This window comes from Zonotrichia leucophrys, chromosome Z (assembly GCF_028769735.1).
Source record: "Zonotrichia leucophrys gambelii isolate GWCS_2022_RI chromosome Z, RI_Zleu_2.0, whole genome shotgun sequence".
Taxonomy (NCBI): domain Eukaryota; kingdom Metazoa; phylum Chordata; class Aves; order Passeriformes; family Passerellidae; genus Zonotrichia; species Zonotrichia leucophrys.
Window position 1 is genome coordinate 57082427 of NC_088200.1, and position 22249 is coordinate 57104675.

The window sequence follows — 22249 nt, forward strand, 5'->3', positions numbered from 1 at the left end:
TCTCAGGTGGGAGACATTGCTATTGCAAGCTGCTTGGCACGCATTTAAACCATACAGAGAGCTCCCTGGACATGCATGCCCTCTCTGGTCATGTCATTATTGCAGTACTTACTCTCCAACAAGGTAGAAAAACCTAAACTGCCCTATTCACTTTGGAAGAACTCCCTCCTCCCCTCCCAAGCCACCCTCACAGTACATATGCAAAGAAACTTGCCCAGAAGTGTCAGGGAAGGGCTGCTCAAAATCAAACTGCAACATCTCACTGCAACCCTAGGTGTGTCTGGTAATCTGTGTGTCCTCTGGAGTTACTTCTGTGTCCCATGGAGGAGCTGCAGATTCCTAGCCTAAGGCATGAAGGACAACTGCCCAGAGAAGTCTCCTAATTACCGATTCCCCAGCACAGCAGACACTGGACCAGTGGTACTGCTGAATTCTTAGTATGAACCTTGTCTGTAGCATCATCTCCTCTTTTTACATTTGGGTTGTTGGAGCTCCAGAAATACAACAACCTAGAAAGGGAGACATCATTGACTATTACAGAAACACTCCAGCAATGAGTCCAGCTGTAACATCAACTTCTGGAGGACTCCTGATTTGGCACTGTGGCCAGAGTTAGGCTCTGCAGCCAAGCCCCTTTTTACCAGGAAAGGCAAATTTCAGACAGGAAACAGGTCTTTGCCATAGTGATCCCCATAAAACTGTCTATCACAGTACCTCTTCTTGAGTCCCCTTGAGACCTGACTACACTGTTTCTGCTGCTGTGAGATGCCACACAAAAATCAGATGTGATTTTATATTGTTACACTGATCATACATTTCCCTTTCTCCTCTTTGCTGCTCCAGCAAACATACTCCTCTCTATATGCAAACTACAACCCACCTCCAGAGGCTTGGTCCTTCTGCACCCCCTTTTGTTCCCTTGGTTGCTGTGGTTGAAGCAATTGTAAGAAAATCTGTAGAAAAATCAGAGAAGGACTGGGCTTGTTGAGACAAGTTTTTTAGATGCTGGAGGATTCAAACAAGATCTTGAAAAATAAAATTCTAAAGAATAACCCTAGAGCTGGTAATTGATAGAGTCATCAGAGCTATCTGTGTCCACTGACCTGGAAAATGAAAGCAACCCAGAAACACAGAGGTTGTGTCTCAGGGATCCTCAGAGGCTAACCACCAGCCCATCTGATTGATGCATTCCTGGCCACCAGTAACTCCTGAGGTGTCCTGTAGGGCTGACAAGCATGATGGTCGTCTGAATTGCACATCAAGTACTAACAATATTTTGTGCACTTAGCCAAAGAATGCTTTACACTTGTACGCTGCACATGTCCTCCTAACAAAGACTTACTGTGTACTGTTAAAAGAGCCTGAACAACATGATTAAAAATCTGGTCAGCAACAATCAGCCAATGCCACTGCTGTACAGAACTAAGGATTTTTCCCATCTACACTGAAACTTGCAGGGAAGGGGAAGAAGGGACATTCCTCATTTTGTCATCTACCTATGTAAACCTCACAGGAATGCATTCAAGTCCAATGTGAGGCTGGGGGTTTCCATCATGTGCAGATGCCTTCCATCAGGAACCTTTCACAAGTGGCTCTGATTTACAAGGAAACTAATTTTTTTTCTGGCACAGTAAGTTTATACTAGACAGCTTGCAAAGGAAGATATCTCGGGCTGACTTCTGTATTTCACAAAACAGTTTGTTGTCTTTACCTGTTTAACTGTGTGTCAAATACTAATAACCTGGCTAATCAGCTTTGAATCCAAATAATTATTCAGACAGGTATTCCACATAATGTTAAATTTACTGTCTTGGGTCTGCTTTGCCTGCTTTTTTACAGGGCTACTGTGCTTAGATATGTTTTGTAGTCAACAGAAAACTGACAGTTTTGAGTTCTCAAATGCTTATCTAGAGAGCAATGATGGTCTTCCTTGTCTGGTGTTTAGATAGCAGGAAAACCACAAGGTCTAACAAGGGCTTTGGGCTGCTTACATTTCTCTTAGCTTGGGTGAAACAATAAAGTCACTTCAGGATGTTTTCTTGGCCATTCAGAGACTATTCCCATCATTGTCCTCAGGCTGCTGAGCTCTTAAATGGCATCTGACATTTTGGCAAAACACAGAAAATGCTCACATATGTAGCGCTGGTCAACAGATGCAGCCTGATGGGTCCTTCTCGTTGCATGACAGAACAGAACATTTTTCAAACAAGGATCTGAGTTTTACAAAAGTGCCTGGTTTGCAGAAGCAGCAAAGCTGACTTCATACTGGGCAGGCATTTTTCCAGGTGTAGCTCTCCTGCTAAGTCCTTTCTGGAGGAGGACCCTGAGGAACCAAGGAAAAAGTGCCTGCTGGGGCTGCCAAGGAGAGGAGGGCCATGGGAACCTTGAGTCTGAGTTCACCCCCTGTTAGAATGAGAGGCATTTGAGAGCTGAGGTGTCTGTGGAGCTTTCTATCTTTGTGGTAGCTTTGCATTCTGTAAGGAAGTACTTTGGCCTTTGCAGTAGGCTGATTGTCTGGCCTTTCCAGAGCTGCAGAAGAATTACAGCTCCTGCTATCTTCATCATGACCTGTGTGTTCTATGCACCCCTAAAATAGCTTAGCACAGAAGGGACTGTATCTTTCTGTTACACAGACACACACAAACAATTAACTTGGACAAAGTCTGTCCCAGGAGATCACTGGTCACTTAGCTTTGCAGAAATTAAAAGGTAATTATTGAGCTTGGGAAGTGTTGGAGGCAGTTCCCTCATTCTGTGTCACTGGTTTATGCAGAGGGGTTTAAAGGTTAGTTGAGAGGATGCCTTTCCTCCCAGGAGAAAACATGAATAATCTCTCACACTGCTTTTTCTGTTCAAGATTCCCGTCTTGGCACTGTCAGTCTTAGGAATGACCTTCCCTTTGCATTGGGCCAGATCTCAGCTCCCATCTTTTTTTGCAGCAAAGCATTGAAAGCAGTCCTGCAAAGATTCTGGGTGAGGCTAAAAATTATCAGCTCCCAGAGGTGCTGTTCCATCATTCCTCTGGCAGCTCTCCTGGTTTGCAAATGTTTAGCTCAGACAAATAATTTTGCTTCTAGTATTTAAAAATGCTAGAAAAGCTGTGGTCACAAGTGAGTGCAACACTTGTTCTCTAAATCCTTCCTATATTTATCTGGGTCATTTCTCCCCTTTCTATCTCTAGCCTTACTCCAGTTAATCCTCTGCCCTGGATATCTGCTTATTCCTACCACCTTTGACCCATGTAAAGTGACAGTTTGGTTTGTTCTGGTGCACATGCTGTGACATGTGAATGTTTTAGTTTGGTTTTCTTTTCCCTGCCCTAAATTTAAAGATACAATGTATATACATCTGCCTACATTGTGCACCACTGCCCTTCAGATGCTCCCTTGCCAGGTCAACACCCTTACCTACCCATAACTACTTGGGTCACATCACCTGGACAAAAAAATCCAAAGCCCTTCCTGGTTCGGTAGTCACATCATGTGACTACATGTCATCTATGCAGCAAGGCATTTGTTACCACATGATCAGCAGGTTTCATTAATTCTTGCCCTCTCACAGAGCCACGGAAGTGGGAGTTGAATCAGCCACTGAACTATTTCAAGACAATGATCAGAAAAGTCCCTAATTGAACAAGTAACTCTCAATGGTCATGTGTGACTACTTAGGTACCACTCCAGGTAATTAAATTTTTTTTCCCACTGTTTTTATACCTGAATATCTGAAGATGAGAAGTGAAGCTGTCAAGTGACATGAAAATATTGACATGGAGACTTGTAAAGTTTTGTTAGCAGAGACACTGATCTTCGAGTGGGACCTTATTCAAAATATCCAAAGGAATTGACCAAGCTTTCAAATGCCTGTATGCTCCATCTACAACTGTACAGGCACTCCTTTCCATTGCTGAACCACCAATCTACCCACAATTTTCAGCTGATTATCTAAAACTCAAATGCATTGAATGGTTGAAGGCTCACAGAGCCAGTAATTTTGAGAAGTGCCTAGGTTGCCCTGGCAACATTCAAGTAAGTATTGCTGGACAGCCTTTTTATTTCAGGGCTCTCATTAAGAAGCGGAAATAAACCTTGTCATGGTAACATCAACTAGGTAGGGATAACTTAAGTTTAAGTACTTCATCTCAATCTCTTTTAACAAAAAAGCACCTTCAGGAGGAAAAAGGAAATCTGACAGGAGGGTCCAGAGTTAAGGTGAAAGACTAGGGAGAAATACAAAAATACAAAGAAATAATAAAAGAACAAACACCTGCTGAGTATTTTGCTGCCCATAAAGATGAAGATACATCTAGGCAAGTGCTCATAGCTGAATATCTTTGTTGCTCAGGATTTCCTCCTATGAATGGCTGGAAGTGATTTCAAATAAGTGTTTTTTCATCTTGAATCACACTTTCATCTGGTGCCACCGGCTTCTTCTTGAGGTCATGCCTTAATTGGTTCCCTTCTGTCTTGTAGAGGAATGTGTTCTTTCACTGTCAACAAGAAGTGCAATCTGCCTTTGGTCTTTCCACTGTGTAGCAGCTACTACAAAGGCAGTGTAGTAGGCTGTGTAGGCTGTGTTGTCCCACTATCTTTAACCACCCGCATTCTTCTCCCCCCAGTTTGGGGGACTACCATTGCATCTCTATCTGCTGCTTTCAGCAGAATCTATCCACTTGCTTTTGAGACAGGAACTTTACATATTGGAGGTTTTGGCCCCTGTCAGATTATACTCCTCCCCTTACAAGCCCCTGAGCCAGGAGCAATCGCTTGTGGCAACGGTGGAGAGTTTAAGAGAACCCTGTACTCGGAGAAGCACAGCATTGAAAGTGGGACTGTGCCAGAGAAGCCTGCAAACACATGGATGCCAGCCATACTCCTTAGGCTGTGTAATGGATGGTTATCAAAAGTCCTCAAGAGGTACTCTTTGTGAAAGCCTTGACTCCCTGTATGTCAGAGACCAACCAGACATGGATGTTAAATGCAAAGGCCTGGATACAAAAGCCACTGCAGCAAGTACTAAACCCACACATTCCCCAAAGTGAAAAGTAGAAGTAAGAAATAAGGGAAGAAATGCCAGTTTCTCTTGCCAGTCAGGGCCTCAGAGTAGGCAGCCCTCTCTTTCACTGGCACAACTGGTGAGAGTCTCCCAAGCCTACTTGATTTGTGTCCTACTTTCCATACCCCTCAGCATCTCCCAACATTCCAATTTCCATTGTGGTGAAAAAAGGCAGTCTTGTTCTTGCTCTGCACATGCGAAATGACTTCCAACCACTGCCTGGGGCTGTGGGTACTTGACTTAGGAACTAATTTACCCCGAAGATGAGGGAACTGATCTCATTCATTGGTGTGAATTGTGACACAGTGTAGCTTCACTGGGCTTGAGACTGTTTGGCTTCCAAGTTCCTCCACAAAGACCTGCAAATTGCAGGACTCCCTGCTCCAGAGCTCTCTGACATCCTGGGAAAAGTGAAGCCACCAGCTTTGTCCCTCTATTTCAAAGATAATTCTCATGGAAGCCCCGGAAGCTGGGTGAGAGGGCCTCACATGGCCTTCCAGCACAGTGCTGCTCTCTTACTGCTTGGATAAACTGACATACATGCTTAGTTCCTGAGGGAAAGGGTGTTATGTCACCATACAAAAGCTGTTCAGTCCACCATTAAAATCCCAAAATATCCACATGTATCATGTAGGTGGTTTTTAAATTCTCCAGGGTGGACACCTCCTCCTGAAATAGCCTCCATGTATTTTGTGCACAGTTGGCAGGTGCTTCAAACAAACAAGGTTAGACACAAATCTTTATTCTAGGATATTAATTATTAATTGCCCTTTTCAGCATTTGAAATCACAAGGAAAACAGCAGAAGAATTGGTGAGAAAACCAACGCTGAGTACTTATCAGAGACCCACATTCAATCTATCTGCAAGGTTCCCTGTGTTTTTTCTTTTTATATTTCCATGCTGGTGTGACAGCACAGCAAAAAATAAGGGAATGTAGGTATGTTCCAAAACTCAAGTGAGCTCTTAAAGCCTGTGATTAGGGATAGAAAATGGGAGGAAAGATTTTTACTCAAGAGCTGAACTCATTGTCTCTCAGGAGTTACCCTCAGAGAACTCAGAGAAACTAAGAAATACTAGGTTCAAGGCCACCCCAACAGCTTTGGCTTAACTGTTTTACTGCAAATCTTTGATGCCTCAGATTATCCAAAATTAAGGAATATGCATGAGCTCAAGATCTAAATTCCTACATCTACAAACAACAGACTACAGTCTTTTCACCAGTCAGACAGAAAATTGTTTAATTATCCTGAAATGCCCAAGCTGGATGACCACAACCAAAATTCTCAGAAGGAAACCAGCCTTTCTTTTGTTAGCGCCACTGCCACTATGTGCAGCCTGGGGAGCAATGCTGAAAGAAAACAAACCATAGCATTTCTTCCCCCTCAGTGAGCTGCCTCCACTCTGAGCTGAGCGAGGCAGAAGTCATACAAAATAAAAAAGATGCCAGTAAAGTTCAGGTAATTAAAACTCCATCATAATGTTTCATGCAGGCTGTACAAGTAGTAATAGTCAGGAAGCCATACTACCCATGGTGTTTAATTTCATTGTACTAGCAAATTCAGGCATTGTACGTTTACCTGGTTTAGTGAGACTGGCATTTTGATAATGTCTGGCACATAGGGGACAGCCAAAATAATAATTCATTGCTCAATTAGCCTTGAATTTCCCAATTTTCAATATCCTCCAATGCTAATGGAGAGGAATTTTATTTTTTCTTCCTGGAAAATTGGTGAAAATTGGTCACACTAAGTGAGTTCTGTGACCAAGAGAGAGATTTTGGGATTTAACTCCAATGAATCTGTTGGTTTAAAATCCTTTCTGTAATTTTTCTGTCTGGAATTTTAATGCTCTTGGTCACAAATTGATTTTCAGCTTTTATGATGGTGTCTAGTCAGTTTTTCTTCTCAGTTGCACCATTTTGCATCAGCCTTGCTGTTCTGGTCTCATTGAATTGTCTCTTGCAAAGTAAGAGTGACAAAAACTTTCCAGAAAGACATGTAGTTTGGTAGAGTAGGTCTTTCAAGGAGATACAGAGTAAACATTCCTCACAAAAGCTATACAGGAAGCCCAAAATAAATACAAAGGCATTATTAGGAAAGAAAAAAAAAAGATACTTTAATCTAGAAGGACTGAAAGAGTTAGTTGAACGGTCAAGCTTACATAGTTGAAGATATCTATCTGTAAAAGATTTGTACAGGATGTACTATAGGGATTATGGTTTAATCTAGTAAATACTGATACTATATTGGGAATAACAAATGAATAGGTGCTTATGTACACTGCGTATTTTTATTTGTTTCCTTGAATTGCTTGTATGTTGATCTGGGTTTAAAACATAACACCCAGCATAGATTTTTGTATGTGTGAGAATGTAGAATGAAAGGTGGGAGGGAATGACCTAGATGCTGTAAGGTCAGTTTAACAAGGAAGAGGTGAATTAGAGCTAGAAAATAAACCTTGAACTTTCTGGCCTTTCAATACACCTGCAGAACCAGCCCTAAAAAGCTTGTGAAACAAAATAATTTAAAAACAAGGATATCAGCTGCTAAAGGCATTCAAATCTGACAGAAATTTTGTAAAAAACCTAACAGTAGGAGAGCTGTGTCAGACAGGATGCACCCCAGGGCCAGGCATAGCATCCCCTCCTGCCTTCTCACCTTTAACTTCTGGCACAGTATACCGACAGGCAGCCTCTAGTTCTGGCAACTCTCACTCACATAGAGAATTCCTCAGCAAAAAGGTCTGAGCTCCTGAGGACTGAGTTCAACACTCCTATTATTTGATGAGCAGATCACCTGAGAAATGAGCAGGCTGGTGAAGGGAGCTTCAATGTCAACAGATGCCTGCATTTAAAAGTTGGTCTCTTACCAAACTGTTTCTAAAAACACCCAACAAACCAACCCAAAATAACAAAAAACTCCAACTCCTTCAGAGTTGTATTCTTTGATTCAGAAGAAACCAGTGGAAGCTTAAGTTTGAATCCGACATTTGATAAAGTCTGGGTACAGAAGGCAAAAATATCTATGCTGCTAAGCTAGTATGCTGCTTATACTGATAGTGACTGCACCTGAGAACTTGGTGAAGTATGTGAAGATCTTTTCTCTTGTCTTCTCTGAACAGCAAAGCTCAGACACAGTTTTCAGGAAAAAAAACCAAAGTGAATCTTTGTTTTTATTGTTCTGCTAAACTCCTACATTACCTAGTCTTGCTGCTTTCCAAAAATGTGGAGAGCTTTGATACACCATGGCAGCAACCTCTGTAGTTTATAAGTGAGATTGTTTGCAACCTTGTGATATCATAACCATGAGGTTTGAGATAACCCTACAGTCCCTAGGATGTACAATCATTTTACACACTGAAAAGTCATTTTGCAACTGAATCAGAACAGTCCATAATAAATTTTTCCAGACACAGTATTTGTTTTGACCATACATGAAGATTATGTTTTGGCTTCTGGAAGTGCATAATGACTCATGGATTGCTCGAGAATTTTTTCAGCACTTTTGTGGCTTCCCACTGGTTACTAGCAATTCCTTTTTTTGTCATTATGACCTCTGGCAGTGGCAGCTGGAAAGCTGAACATGGAGGAGAAAAGTACTACAGAACTCCACCATATGCAGGGACATCAACAGATGTTTGATTTTTTTAATAATTTAACAGTGCAACCACATATACACCCCTTCAGAAAAGGTCTCCTGCAGATGCCAACATGAGAAATTAAAACAATCATTCATGATGACAAATAGTTTTCACCTAGCAGCTTCCTTTCACATTGTGCCAAAAGAAAACGCTTGCATTTCCTCTGCTGCAGAAAATACCATGCCTCATTTCTTTATTACTCTACCCTCATCAACTGACTGGGCTCTCAAACAAAATAAGATGAAAATTTTTGGTCCCAGTACTCTTGGATGTCTACCCTTGCTTGGGTTTGCAGAGCTTGGCAGTGTCTGACAGTGCTCTGTGAGAGAGATGACCAGCCAATGCCCTCCTGACGCACAGGGAGTGCCTGCACGTCAGGCTCCAAACAAAAGTGACCCTCAGAAATGGCATACATGAGACAGCTCAGCATGAAGCTGTCCTTTCACACAGAGGACAAGGCAAACTGAACTGAACCCTGCTGTTAAACAAGGGATGTAACTGTCCCTCTTTCTGTTCACTCATTTCCTGAATGTAATGGGCCTGTCATGGCTGTAGTTACAAATTAATGTAATTTTGTGAAGAAGTCCGAACCCCAAAGTCTTCATTTGCATTTGCCTATCCCAACTGTGACAAGTAGATAACATGTTCTTCTGAGCTTTGAGTACAATGGCTAGCTTTGAATCCTAAAAACCATACATATCCTGTGTAGGCAAATACATGCACAAATAAGCAGAAAACATAATCCAAAGCAGTCGTGCTTTGACGTTTTCTTTGATGGGTTTTAAAAAGAGGAGGTGAGATTTTAAGTAGTTACTTGTACTACTGCTTGGAAAACCACAGAGATCTCAGAGCAGTCTTTTCTCTCTGTGTAGCAGTGTGCAACTAGATTGTCACCAATGCTGTACTCAGCAGTCTGTCAGCAGAAGTTGAATTTAGGATTCATTAGATTTTAATACAGTATGTGTAGGAAACAGACTTATGGAGGCATGTGATGGAACCTGTCCCAGACAGAAGTGCTTTAGATGTGATGACAGGTCTTGGCAGGGGTAAGGCACAAGGTTCTTTGACTATCAGTGGCAGACTCCTTTTCATTTCCATGCAACAATGAAACAGATTTGTTTTCATCTTCTTCACATTGTTTTCTCCTGCAGGGAAACCAGAACAGGGTCCACTGTCTCATGCCCATTGCAGTGACTGCTTGCAAAGTATCTCAGTGAGTCCAGCAATGCTGTAGTGTGTCTTGGCACATGACACTTCCCTGAGCATGGAGTGCTTTTTTCCCAGGGAGTATGATGTAAAAAATGCCTTCATGCTGGGGCCCTGCCTAGCATCCTGCTCTGTTACAGCAATGACAGACCAGCAATGTTACACCAGACACATAGGTCCTAAAAAGAACAGTTTTTCCCTTTGTTAATGCATACACCATTGCCAAAACCGTGATGCTTTCTTTCCTCTTCTCCAAGTGAAGAGCTATGCACCATCTGCTTTGTCTTCCACCAGGCAGAGCAGCTGAGAAGGCAGAGTCTACTCACCCCAGACCCCCATTTGACTGAACAGAGATGGCCACTTAGTTTGCCTCATGGTGCCTTAGCTGACAGAGGTTACCTCTTCCTTGTAGCTTGACTGCTTTTCTTTACATCGTTGTTGTGGCTATAACGAGCCTCCTTTTAAACAGGCATTTACTTCAGCAGCTGGAGGAGACAGATACTGCCATCTGTCCAGCCAGCAGTGGAGGATGAGGGGCTTGCAAGTACAGTGCTTGTTGCTGGCCAATTTTTCTGCATTGATTCCTGAGTTAAGGACCCAGGGGACCAGTGTTTTGTGCACTTTCAGGCTGGTTGGTTTAGCCACATTGTTGATGCCACAATGACATTTTCAGTATAGGGATTCAACCTCCAAGTGATTTTTTTGTCCTGCACTGAGGAGACAGGCACCTTTTCACATCATCCAAGGTAAAAATTTCAGGTAAGTCTGGGTGTTTCTTAAAACACTTTGGGTACAGTTTGCAAGACCACAAGCCTGGAACAGGTTCTGATTAAAACAGATTAACATCTAGTGTCTGTACTGAGTACAAAGATGTAACGAAAAAAAGCTTCATTTCTGAAAGGTATGAACATCTAGCATATCTATTTCCTATTGTGGACAACCAAAAGGGAACACTGGAACTACATTTCTTATAACAGACATTGACTTAATGTAGATAAAGCACTTTTTAAAAATACCAATTTCCTGAAAGGTTTGGTTGTATATATGAATGTGAAACACAGTTGAAAATTGTTTTATGTAACTCCTCCTGACTTTGAAAATGTACAGTTACAGCCCAATGGCCCTTTAGTACCCACAAACTTCAAATAAGGTTGAAAGAAAATGCCAAAATGAAATAAAGAAGGACTGAAGTAAGATTTTTGGAGCTGAGACACCTCTGCTGAACCTAGAATTGCTTGCTTAAATTTACTTGAAATTAGCTGCAGGAAATCTTTGCTCTTTCATTCATGTAGAGGCCTTTGGTTGACAGTACAGATTTCCTCTCTCTTCCAGTTCAATGCAGTTGGTAACATTTCAAAACAGAAAGATGCATACCCTATCTGAGTGGCTCCTTCCTGCCTCCAGGAATACCACAGCTGACTGGACTTGCCACTTGCATGCTGTGATGCTGGGGGGCTACACCTTCAGAGTCCTGCTTGCCTCTCCAGGGAGAGCACCTGGCATACTACACATTTTCAGAAAGACTGTGAGAGTTTTAAAAAGCTTAAATATTTGAGGCTTCTGTTAAATTGCTTTGTGACTGCACATATATTTCCATATCTCTCTGTCTATTCCTCATTCCCTCCATAACAGTGACAGTGTATCAGAAACCAGCTCCAAATACTGCTTATGGAAAAGGCAGGATGAAGATAAGAGCACTAGTGTGTTCACCTGTTTGCTCTGCTGACAGGGTGAAGATGGTCAAAATTGCTTGTTTTTCTCATGTAGACGAAACAAATCCTGTCTATATATATCATGGTTTATCATACAGAATCCTCTTCATGATGAAAAAAAGGATTTGGATTATTATGTTAAAATTTTCCGTGGGTCAAATCTCCAATTCTGTAAAAGCATGTTGCAGTCAAGACAATTAGAGGGTTGTGCCTCCAGGTTTTACTTTTATGTATTTCTAAGCTCATCTCAGGGCACACTCATTCAGTGCAGTGCACAGTAAAAATATGATGGGAGAAGAGGCCAATGCCATTATAATATCTAATGAAAAAGTGTAAGTGCAGTGATGGTAGCTTTGAATGCGCACATGGTCTTGAGTTATTGCATCCCACACAGCTCTGAGGAGAATGTATCATTAATAATTTGTAGTAACACACGGCTTCTAATTGATTGAATTATTTTTTCTGTTTAAAACAAATGGAAAAAAAATACATAATTCATTTCCTTAAAGCTCATGCTGTGTCAGAACGAGCTGTGCTTTTAGGATGATATTCACTCTTCTAAAGAGTCAAAGCATGTACTCCAGCATTTTGGGAGGATGCTTAGCAAAAGACAGACTGCTTTCATCTCTGATAGCCTGATAAAGAGGAAGAATATGTTTCCTAGATGAGAGATCAGATTTGTTATGCTGAATGGGTGCCATAGAGAAGAAAACAGCAAGTAACTTACCACATCAATTATCTGTGACAAGGAAAGCCGGAGCTCGACTATGAGTGGTTGGGAGTCATTCACTACAGGTCGTTCCAGACGATTGTAGTTCCGCAGCAGTTCTCTGTACAAGCGTCTCTGGCTTTCCCCTTGCTGAGAGACTAGAGGAAAAGAAAGAAGGTGTCTGTCATTCACACTGTCACACAGCCAGCATTGTTTGTCTGTTTTGTTGAAAATTCTCTCTTATTAGGCTTGTAATTAGAAAGCAGCTCCTAAAGATATCACCCAAATTCTGCATATGGATGTGACACAGCTTTTCTGCATATGCGGATTATGAACTCTCAAAAAAATTAACTACTAACACTCTAACTCATTAGTAACATTCAGAAGCTACTGAACAGAATTGGGGCTCTGACTGAATATCCCCATTCCTTGGAGTCCCTCCTGCTGATGGATAGCAGGGTTGAGGCTCCAAAACTACCAGACAGCTTCCTGGAAGGCAAGCAAATGAATTCATTGATTTGCTTGTTCTTATTTCCTAGACACTGGCTACTGTGAGCCAGCACTTACTTAGCCATATTGTGTTTATATCAAGCATGGGTAACAGGTACCCTTATTTCTTCGAGCTGATATATCAGGCTTTTTTCTATGCTCAAGAAAGAGTAACAACTGTTCTTCCTACCCTCTTCAGTTTTTCTAGGTTTTGGGTTACTTTCCTTAACTCTTTTCCATCTCATGGCAGCACACTTTGTTAACACCTACTGAGGTGGTGGTATGAAGTCTAGAGTATTTAACAGCTATTACAGAGACATTGAATTTCTGGTATTACATGCTTAACTCAGCTTGCACTGAGTTACTGAGTCCACACAAAGCTGTCATGCAAGCAGCTGAGCATGTTGAAGATTAGCAGAATTTCAGTCTATGCTTAATTTCCAAGATGCCCTAGTTCCTACCTTTGGGGTGGGTGTGGAGACCATCCATCTAAGCTACTCTGCCAGGTTCATGGATGTCACAGTTGATGACAACTATGGATGGTAAAGGTTTGGTGACTCCCAGCAAAGCAAGGAGGTTTCTGGCATACACTGCTCAGAACCCTAGTTTTCTCAAAACTGTGTTGATTTTGGTGCTGTGGCTAGTGGCAGCCTGAGCTCTACTTAAGAGCTGCACCTAAGAGAGGGAAGGTCATGGGCTGCAGGTTCCCTGAGGTCAATCAGTCCTGTCAACATGAGTGTATATTCTCTGAACTGTATAAATTCAATCCCTGGGAGAGAATCTACACTCTAAATCATTATTACTTTGTACTGAAGCAATTTTTATCCACTACAGTTGCCACTCTCTGTATATGACGGTTTTTACTTCTTGATCAGAGCTCTGCACGTTGAGATCAAAACTTCTCTCAGAGAGGTTGTGATGAATATTTTCTTGACAGTGCAAACAAACTATAACAACCCGTTCTGCCTTCCCAGCCTCTTACTATGCTTAGCAAACCCTTAAAGTCTGAGGCAAGCTGCCCTACAACAAAGCAGCCATGCCTTTTAAAACTAATAATAAATTTAGTTTACAAACACTCCATAGGTCTGTTTAACTTGTGTTCTTTTCATTTTTGCTGATACTCAAGGGAGATTGTGACTTTCTAGCACGGCAGTGCCTAGTAAACAAGAAAGAAGAGTATTTTGGTTCAGTTTGGTAAATTACACCATCACATCAATTTCATGAGTCCTTTTTCCTTTTGCATAACATTCTACATGATCACAGGTGCCCAGAGGAGCAAATGCTGTAAGCAAGCCTTCAATAGCCCTTGTTGACACCTCAGTATTGGTAGCTGTGCTTTCACCAATGTGCTTTCTGACCACAGTATCTCTCCTTCAGCATCTTAAGTAATCTTCCCTGCTTACTTAAGCAGAGATTTAAGTCCTCTGTTACAGCCTTAGTATTTTCCAGTACCTCAGCAGGACCAGACTCCATCATAAATGTCTTGTGTGTGAAGGAAACCCGTGAAAATCCCGCATGCTGTCCTATGGAAAGATGCTCTGAGTTTGGAGCAGATTTGCTGTCCTTTCACTCACCTACACACCCATGCTCCTGTGCTTTAGGGAAGAAATTACTTTCTGAACTATTGCTCTCATCTTGAGTACTTACATAATACTTGCCTTCAACCTTTCTTTTAAACTGGCTCCCTCAGCTTTTAAAAGGGGAAAAGCACCCTTCACCAGTTTCTGGACCCAACTGAGCTGCTAGACTGCCCTGGTACTACAATTGTCAGGGTGAGTTGAAGAGCCCCCCAAGGAGGGGGGGCTTGCAGAAATCTAAGCATAACCCTTTGCTTTGGAAAGCTATCTTTGCACTATGAGCTTCATCCGTGCTGAAGTCAAGCCTCTTTCCCTGTTAAACTTTGTGAAGTGAAGTAACCAAGAACTGCACCTAGTTTTCCACCCTTTCTTCAGCTCTCCTCTCTGTAATGTAATCCTGGTACTTTGCAATCTCTTGAATTCAAAACTGTTAACACAGTCATAGACAATCTATTCTTAGTCTGCCGAGTTGGCATTGGTGACCATATATTTTTGTGCTGCATGGTTTTGCTTACAAAATGACATATATTCAGAAGCAATGGTGTCCTGGCAAAGTGCCACAGCAGCTGTTGGTACCACAAAGAGCTGGCTAGCCTAATCACACTGCCATCTCTCTGCTACAGCTGCTTTGGAGAAGGGAACTGAGGTGGAAGTCTAGTCTGACTTACATGTTCACAGCCTTTTTCTTTAAATTGTAATTTTCAAATACTTAATGTTTCATACTCGAGACAGATTTCTGCTTTTTTCTCCTGTGTTTCTGCTAATGCATTTTGACACTACAACTCTGTGTGCTAAATGGAGTGCTTGCTGGTGATGGGGAAGCCTGAATCTCCCAGGACTAGTGGTAGAATAAGCTTTACCACTGACTACCCTTCAGTCACAGCAAGTTTAACCAAAAGCAGTGGCACTGGTTCATCTTATAAACTAGGCTAGATGACAAATGTCAACATTCAAGGTTGCGAAGTCAGTCTCCCAAAACCAGTGCCAGACTTGCTTGCCTATGTTACTGGTAGGTAAAAGTAACTGGCAAAGGGCATGTTTTCTAAGGAAAGGATCTGAGAGTTTTTATGACCCACTGCCCATCATAGTGTCTCCCTCCCAAAGATATGAAGTATCTTTGAAGCAGTAGGAAAACATACAGACTCATTAAAATTTGAGAGAAGAGCAGTGTAGGATGTTTGCCTCAAGCTTAGCAATAGTTTTAACACCATCTCTGAAAAATTCTCACGCACATTTGTCTATGCCTTGCAGGCTAGATAAGTGAACACTGGGCAGAAAAGTGGCTGAACTGTCAGGTTCAGAGGATTGTAGTCAGCAGCAAAAAGTTCAGCTGAAGGCCAGCCGGTGGTGGAGTACGCCAAGGATGGATACTGGGAACAATAATATTTAACACTGGTATGAATGATGGGACAGAGTGCACCCTTAGCAAGCTGGGTTTTTTTCAGATGGTGCAAAACTGGGAGAAGTGGCTGATACAGCACAAGGTTTTCTGCCACTCAGAAGGACCTTAAAGAACTGGAGAAACGACTGACAGGAAGCCCATGAAGTTCAATGAAAAAAAGTATAAAGTTGTCCTGCACCTGAGGAGTAATCCCAGGTACCAGAAAAGGCTGGGGGCTCGCTGTCTGGTGAGCAGGATAGCACAAAAGCCCTAAGGAACCTTATAGGTGCCAAGCTGACTATAAGCCAGCCATGCACCCTTGTAGCAAAGGTCACCAGCATCCTGAGCTGCAACAGGAAGAACCACACAAGTAGATCAACAGAAGTGATTCTTCCTCTCTACTCAGCACTGGTGATACAGACCTGGAATGCTGGATCCAGTGCTGGGGCTTATCAGCAGAAAGGAAACATGGAATTACCAGATCAAGGGCTGGATTGTTCCTCAAGATTTATTGTTTAATACTCTGAAAATGTTCGCTAAACTGCTCCTGGAGTTTGCAGACAACTGGAAAGCACAAGGCAATCAATCCTTGGATTGGCAGTTAAGAGCTCTATGGAAAGCAGTTTTTTGTGCACTACGTTAAACTTTATAACACCTCTCTGGAAATTTCTTCTGTGCTTCTGCATATGCAAAGAAGTCTGCAAGAAGCCCACTGATTGAATGATTCATATTGCCTATAAACTGCTACCAATCTTTTGAGCATAGATGCTATAGTTGTATTTCATGTTTCTTTCCAGGATGTAATTGCTGAGAATTGCACACCAAGGGAACTTGCAGTTAGGTCCGGCCAGACTATCCATATGGCGCCCCCAGGAAGGACAGATGCTCTCTCCTTTCCAGGAGCTGTGCTGTCATGCCTGGTCTTGGCTGGTTGATTTTCCTGCTCTGCTTTGCGTGCCAAGGTCCCCAAGCTATAAGGCAAGAGTCCAGCCCTTCCAGTTCCCCACGTTTGTTCACAAAGTAGTCAGCTTCTTAACTGAGGATGCTGGTCTGAGACACATTCTGGCTGGTTGTGCACAGCAAAGAATAAATAATGAAATATTGACAAGGTAGTAGAACATGGATTTCCACTAGTTTTTCAACAATGACACCTGTATTATCAACCATTCTACATCTGTTTCATAGTTCTCTGGTTTTGTTTTCATAATATCTCAACTTTTGGGGCGGGGGAGCTTCTGTTTTCTAGCTGTTGCTCATTTCTTTAGGCAGACACTTGAGTCCAAATATACAAGTTATTACTTTATTCATACAAGATTATTGGTACCTAACATGATGGCTTTCAGACAAAATATCATAGTCTTTCCATATTACTTTATATTAACATATATGCATGCTAACATGCCTCTGAATTATAAAATGTCTCTTTGTTTTCTTCTTCTGTTTTCAAAGACAGATCCTGAAATCACTTTCATTTATATAATCCTTTTGAAGAACATGGTAAGTTACAACCAACAGTATGTTTCTGATCCATCACATTGTTGCTTTAATATATTTTGCTCCCCAATACTTCATGAAAGGTCTCAAAATTGAGTGATACCGTAGCTGTGACATTTATTCACTCCCTTTGTACCTTCCGCAAGTATTTCACCAGATCTATGTCACTTTTGTCTCTCTGTACTGCTACTTTGACATGTATCTTTTGTTTTGGTTTATTTGTTTGTTGTTTTGTTTGTTACTTGTTTCATAAAAGAAAATGAGTAACGTTCTGGCATTTAAAAAAAACAAACACATCAGTGCCATTATACTGTGAAGTGTTGTTAGTTGGGTAATGATTGTAGTTAATTTTCTTATAGCTGGAATATTTACAGAGGAAAAATCCATTAAATACTATGGTTATCAGAGGTAAATCCTAGAACTTAAAACTGTTTTCCTAAAACCTTCCTGCCACAGCTCCTTCTATTATTTATTTTCATTTCAGTTTATCACTGTACTTTTGCAGGGATTTTTAGCTATCACTCTCAGAATCCAAACAGAATGATCACAGGAAACATATACGCACACACACACTACATGCAATAATGAATTATGGGGTAAGCAACATGAAAAGTATCAGGAAAAAAGCAGGTTGTTTCACAGACCATTTCATTCGCATAAAGAACTGCAATGGCAAGAGCATTTACAAAATGAGGCATGTTCTAATGATTTGGTAGCTATAAAAAACAACTTATTTTTGAATATTTTGCAGATTTTTGAGAATGTAAAGCATGTCCTTGCCATATGTCACTTAATCTCCAGAGACACAGATGTGTCCCATCTGCTTTTGTTCTTATGTGCAGCATTGTTACTTTTATCTGTGGCTGCAAATGCACTATTTCTTTCAATGCCCTTTGATTTAAAATGCATGCCATCATGCCTTCAGGGAAGCGGATTCACATAAGAAACAATGGAATCACATCAGCTACCTCTACCCCCTGTGCATCTGTGTGTGTGTGTTTATGTGTTGTGTATTTGAATATTTCTCTCATTTAAAACCTCTTTTTAATCTACTTCCCTTCTGGGTAATCTTTGACTCTAATCTTTGTCTCTCGCTATGCAGATTGTTTCTGCATCTTACACACAAAATTCATCAGCTATCCAGAGGAATGTGAGAAATTACTTGACTTCCTAAGCAAGAAGTGCCTAATATTCCGGATACGGGTCATTTTTATTCTTTCATAGCAGATAAAGAGTTTCCAGCAGCGATGGGTATCAAAAAGGTATGCAAGGAAAGGTTTTTTCTTAAAGACTCTAGGCCCATGACAACATGCTAAAATGATATAATGAAAGGATGAACTTATATTTTTGGTCCTATTGGCTTGGTTGTGGGTGTTTTAAAGGCTGAGTAATGTGTGTAAGGTAGAGAGACACAATTTGAGTTATTAACAGTGGGATGCCTCTCAATCAATCAGTTATCAACATTATTTAAACTGTCTCATTACTCCAGGTCAGAAACCTAAGCAGCTACAGCCAGTAAAGGCAAAAAATGCACTTTTAGTGTAATGCTAGTTTGCATTAGCTCTATGCAATACAAGAGTCGTTGCTACAATGCATAGGGAGCACAGGAGGAGGAATCTGGAGCAGTAATGAAGAGAAAGACACCTCTTGTTACAAATTACAGAGTGCTGTGGCTGTCTGGAAGCAACTCTTGCCAACTATCCTGGGATTTGTGGAGAGGAGTAGTAATGGAAGACAAAGGGAAGAAACAAAACCGTAAGATAAAAGAAAGACACCAGTGATATGGCCATCAGTATACTGGACTGGCCTTCTGCACTCCCTGATCCCACTGGCTTGCAGAGCATCTTGTCACATCTCTTCATCTCTATGGGTTTCAGCACCCAAACCAGTCAACCCAGGGAAAGTTCTTCTTAGGAAAGCACTATGAGCTTCACCCTTTAAGTGGCATCAATGTGGAAGCCATGGCATTATAGACAGCGTTATCAGATGGCTCTGAAAAGGGTCAAGTCAGTCTGCGCCTCCCCATCAAAAGTCCACTCTACACATGTGGAGAGCTCAGATCCAAGAAAGTCATAAGTTAACTGACAGGTGTAATAATGATTTCTGTGGAAGCAGATAATGTCTGATTAGGCTGACAAAAACAATAGGTAGGAGGAGTTCTTTTTCCTAAACCCAGTGCAGATAATAGCAGTGAGGGAGCCTGCAATGATGTTGTGGTTTAACCCCACACTGCAACTGAGTACCATGCAGTCACTCGCTAACAATCTCCCCTCCCACCAGGGGATGAAGAATTAGAAAAAAATTACAATAACATTAATGAAACATATTAATAATAAACCATAATAAAACATAATGATGATGATGATGATGATGATGATGATTAAAAGGGAGACCACAAAAAGAGAGACAGAAATAAAAATCAAAGAAGAAAAATAATGCACAACACAATTGCTTGCCACCCACTGATCTGTACCCAGCCCACCCCTGCCTGAGCAGCAATCAGCCTTTTCTAGTCAGTTTTCCTCAGTTTATATACTGAGATATACTAACTTTCCACAAAGAAAAACATCATCATTTTGTCCCAAGATGTGAAGAGAGCAAAGATTCCAAGAATTCTTCCTTAGTCACAGGAATGTCCTTAACAGGGAAAAAAGCTTGTTGCCTTTTTTTATGGTTCAAAGATGAGGGAGAGATCTTGCTCTAAACCATTGCCTCAATGTGTTATTGGTGAAGCAGTGGTAATATGATTAAACTACTCTGGGCAATGTAGAGGATAGGCTGGAGTGGAAATGATACAGACAATAACACTATGAAAAGGAACTGCCCAGTGTGCTCAGAGATGTTGCAGTGCTTCTTTCCATTTTTCCTTCTGCAGTGCTCATCAGCTGGTTATAATCCCAGAGAAAGCTAGTTTCCCAAACTATGAACTGCTGCCTTGCCAGCCTGCCACCTGTACTTGCACAGCAAAGCTAAGCAGCAAAGTCATTGAGGATGCAATAGGCAAGGCCAGAGATGGCTTGTCCTGCCTTTTTCCCTCATCACTCAAGTTGCAGCTGTTGTCCATGAACAAAGTAAGAGCTCCACTGGCTGCAAGGCACGGGCCAGACACAAACATCCTTAGTGAACATGGATCTGAAAATGCAAAGAAAGTTCCAGGTTTGTCTTTACAACACCAGAAGTTAAATGATGGATAATGAAAAACACAATGTAAGGGCACTCTGAAAGGGATGGGGGTTAGTCAGATGAAAATTTTGACTGCACCTTGAGTGACTCCTAATTTGTTCAGTGCTTAGTATGTGAACTGGAAAATATGGAGAGACATTTTCTAAATGTTTCCTAAATCTGAAACAGTTTCACACTTGGGGAGCAGAACTTTCATAGCACAGCTATAGATAAGACTCAGCCTTGTTTCAGGCAGCACCCATGAGATTTCACTAAGTCAGGTCAAACATGCTGCCTGTCTATGTGAGATATGGTGTTGCCAATCAGCTGGTGACAGTTTGGAGGTCTTGGCAGCAGAAGTGGCTGCTATCAAGGAATTTTTCTAAGGGAAAGAAGTCTGAGGCTTTGGTGGTTGAGGTCTTCAAAGACAAAGGGAATTGTAAATAAGGGTGTGAAAATTCTTAGCAAGAAGTCTGAATTTATTTCACATTGAAGAGAAAAGCTGCTTCTAATACCTCTTGATGAAGTAAATGACTGGTTCTGAGGAAATTGGACTTGTGACCAATCAAACAAGGTTTGTGGAGATCTGATCTAAGACACTTGAAACTGTATGTACTATGCTTTGGCTGACTCAGTCCAGATTTACTTATATGCATACAAAATGGCTTAAAAGCTTACATCAATTTTGTTGTTTGGTTTTTCCCCCAGACTTTAAAGGTATCAAGGTCTCAGTGACAGCTGAGTGCTGGTTAGCATTGATCTGTTTTCAGAACCCTAGATGCTATTGTCTTTTCCTTGGGTACATGGCTCAGGTCCTGGCTTTGTTAGTGATTATATGAAATATTGGTCTCTCCCTGCTGCACCCTGCCAGCCAAACCTGCATTGGCTGAGTCACTCATCCTGGCTAAGAGCAAAAATGAATCACAGTGAAATTGAGGTACTTCTAGAGAATGACGATCTGGGGAGTGTGATTTTGTCCTGTCTTTACTCTGTTGCTTTTAAGCTTTGGTAACTTCAGTCTACTGCTCCTGAATTATGTTGGTGCAGACAAAACAATATTAAAACAAAACTGGTGCCCTGTGCATCCAGAGGGAGCATGATTGTCACCCTGTAATACAGCAGCAATGTCACAGATGTGGGATGCTTGGTCTCTCAGCGAGACCAGAATGAGCCTGAAAGTTAGAAAGTGATCCTGTACTGTCTGGGCTGCTCTCTTGTATTCCCCAGCAAAGAATTCCTGACACTGCTAGAGCATTTTGACCCAAAGGTGAAGTAATTTGTCCACTTGACAGAGACCTCCTCTGGAGAAGGATGTCTCTTCTCCTTACCCACAGATCCTTAGATCTGTTTCCTTAGATCTAGCTTCTCTTTCATATAATCTGGCAACACATATGTAGATCTGATGGTGCCAGGAGTGCTGAAGTGCTTGAGCTGAGATACCAATCCAATAAATTTAAATTATAATTGGTGACCCTAACATCTTCGGATATTACATTAGAAGTCTCAGACCTTGAACAAAATGCTACTGCAGAGAGTATGCTACAGGATAGCTGCTTGGTTATAAAAGAAAGGCAAAGCTTTTGCTTGGAGCTCCTGCAGCTGCCCAGTTGCCATTTATGGATTATGTGTGAAGCCTGAACATGAACAGGTTTAATTCAAAGTTGCTATCCATTTACCACTTGAAACAGTGGGAACTGCAAACTATCTGGCAACTTTTTATTTAAGTTTTGATCTCTTCTTCCCATTGTTATGTTTGTTATAAAAGCTGGATTTCAGTTTGCTGACTACCTTTCTAAAATGACACAATATTAAAGGGAAAGCACTCCA

At 41.5% G+C, this 22249-nt stretch overlaps 1 protein-coding gene across 2 annotated transcripts in view; it reads right to left on the minus strand.

Annotated features, from left to right (window-relative positions):
* The window catches only part of LOC135460039 (neuronal acetylcholine receptor subunit alpha-7-like), a 59064-nt gene that overhangs the window by 30882 nt on the left and 5933 nt on the right, over positions 1-22249 (minus strand). Inside the window, exon 2 of one of the 2 annotated variants that reach the window (XM_064736645.1) lies at positions 12338-12477. In XM_064736645.1, coding sequence (XP_064592715.1) covers positions 12338-12477 — 140 coding nt within the window. Of the gene's footprint in view, positions 1-12337; positions 12478-22249 lie in introns of those variants that run through there. The other variant, XM_064736646.1, reaches the window with a different exon arrangement.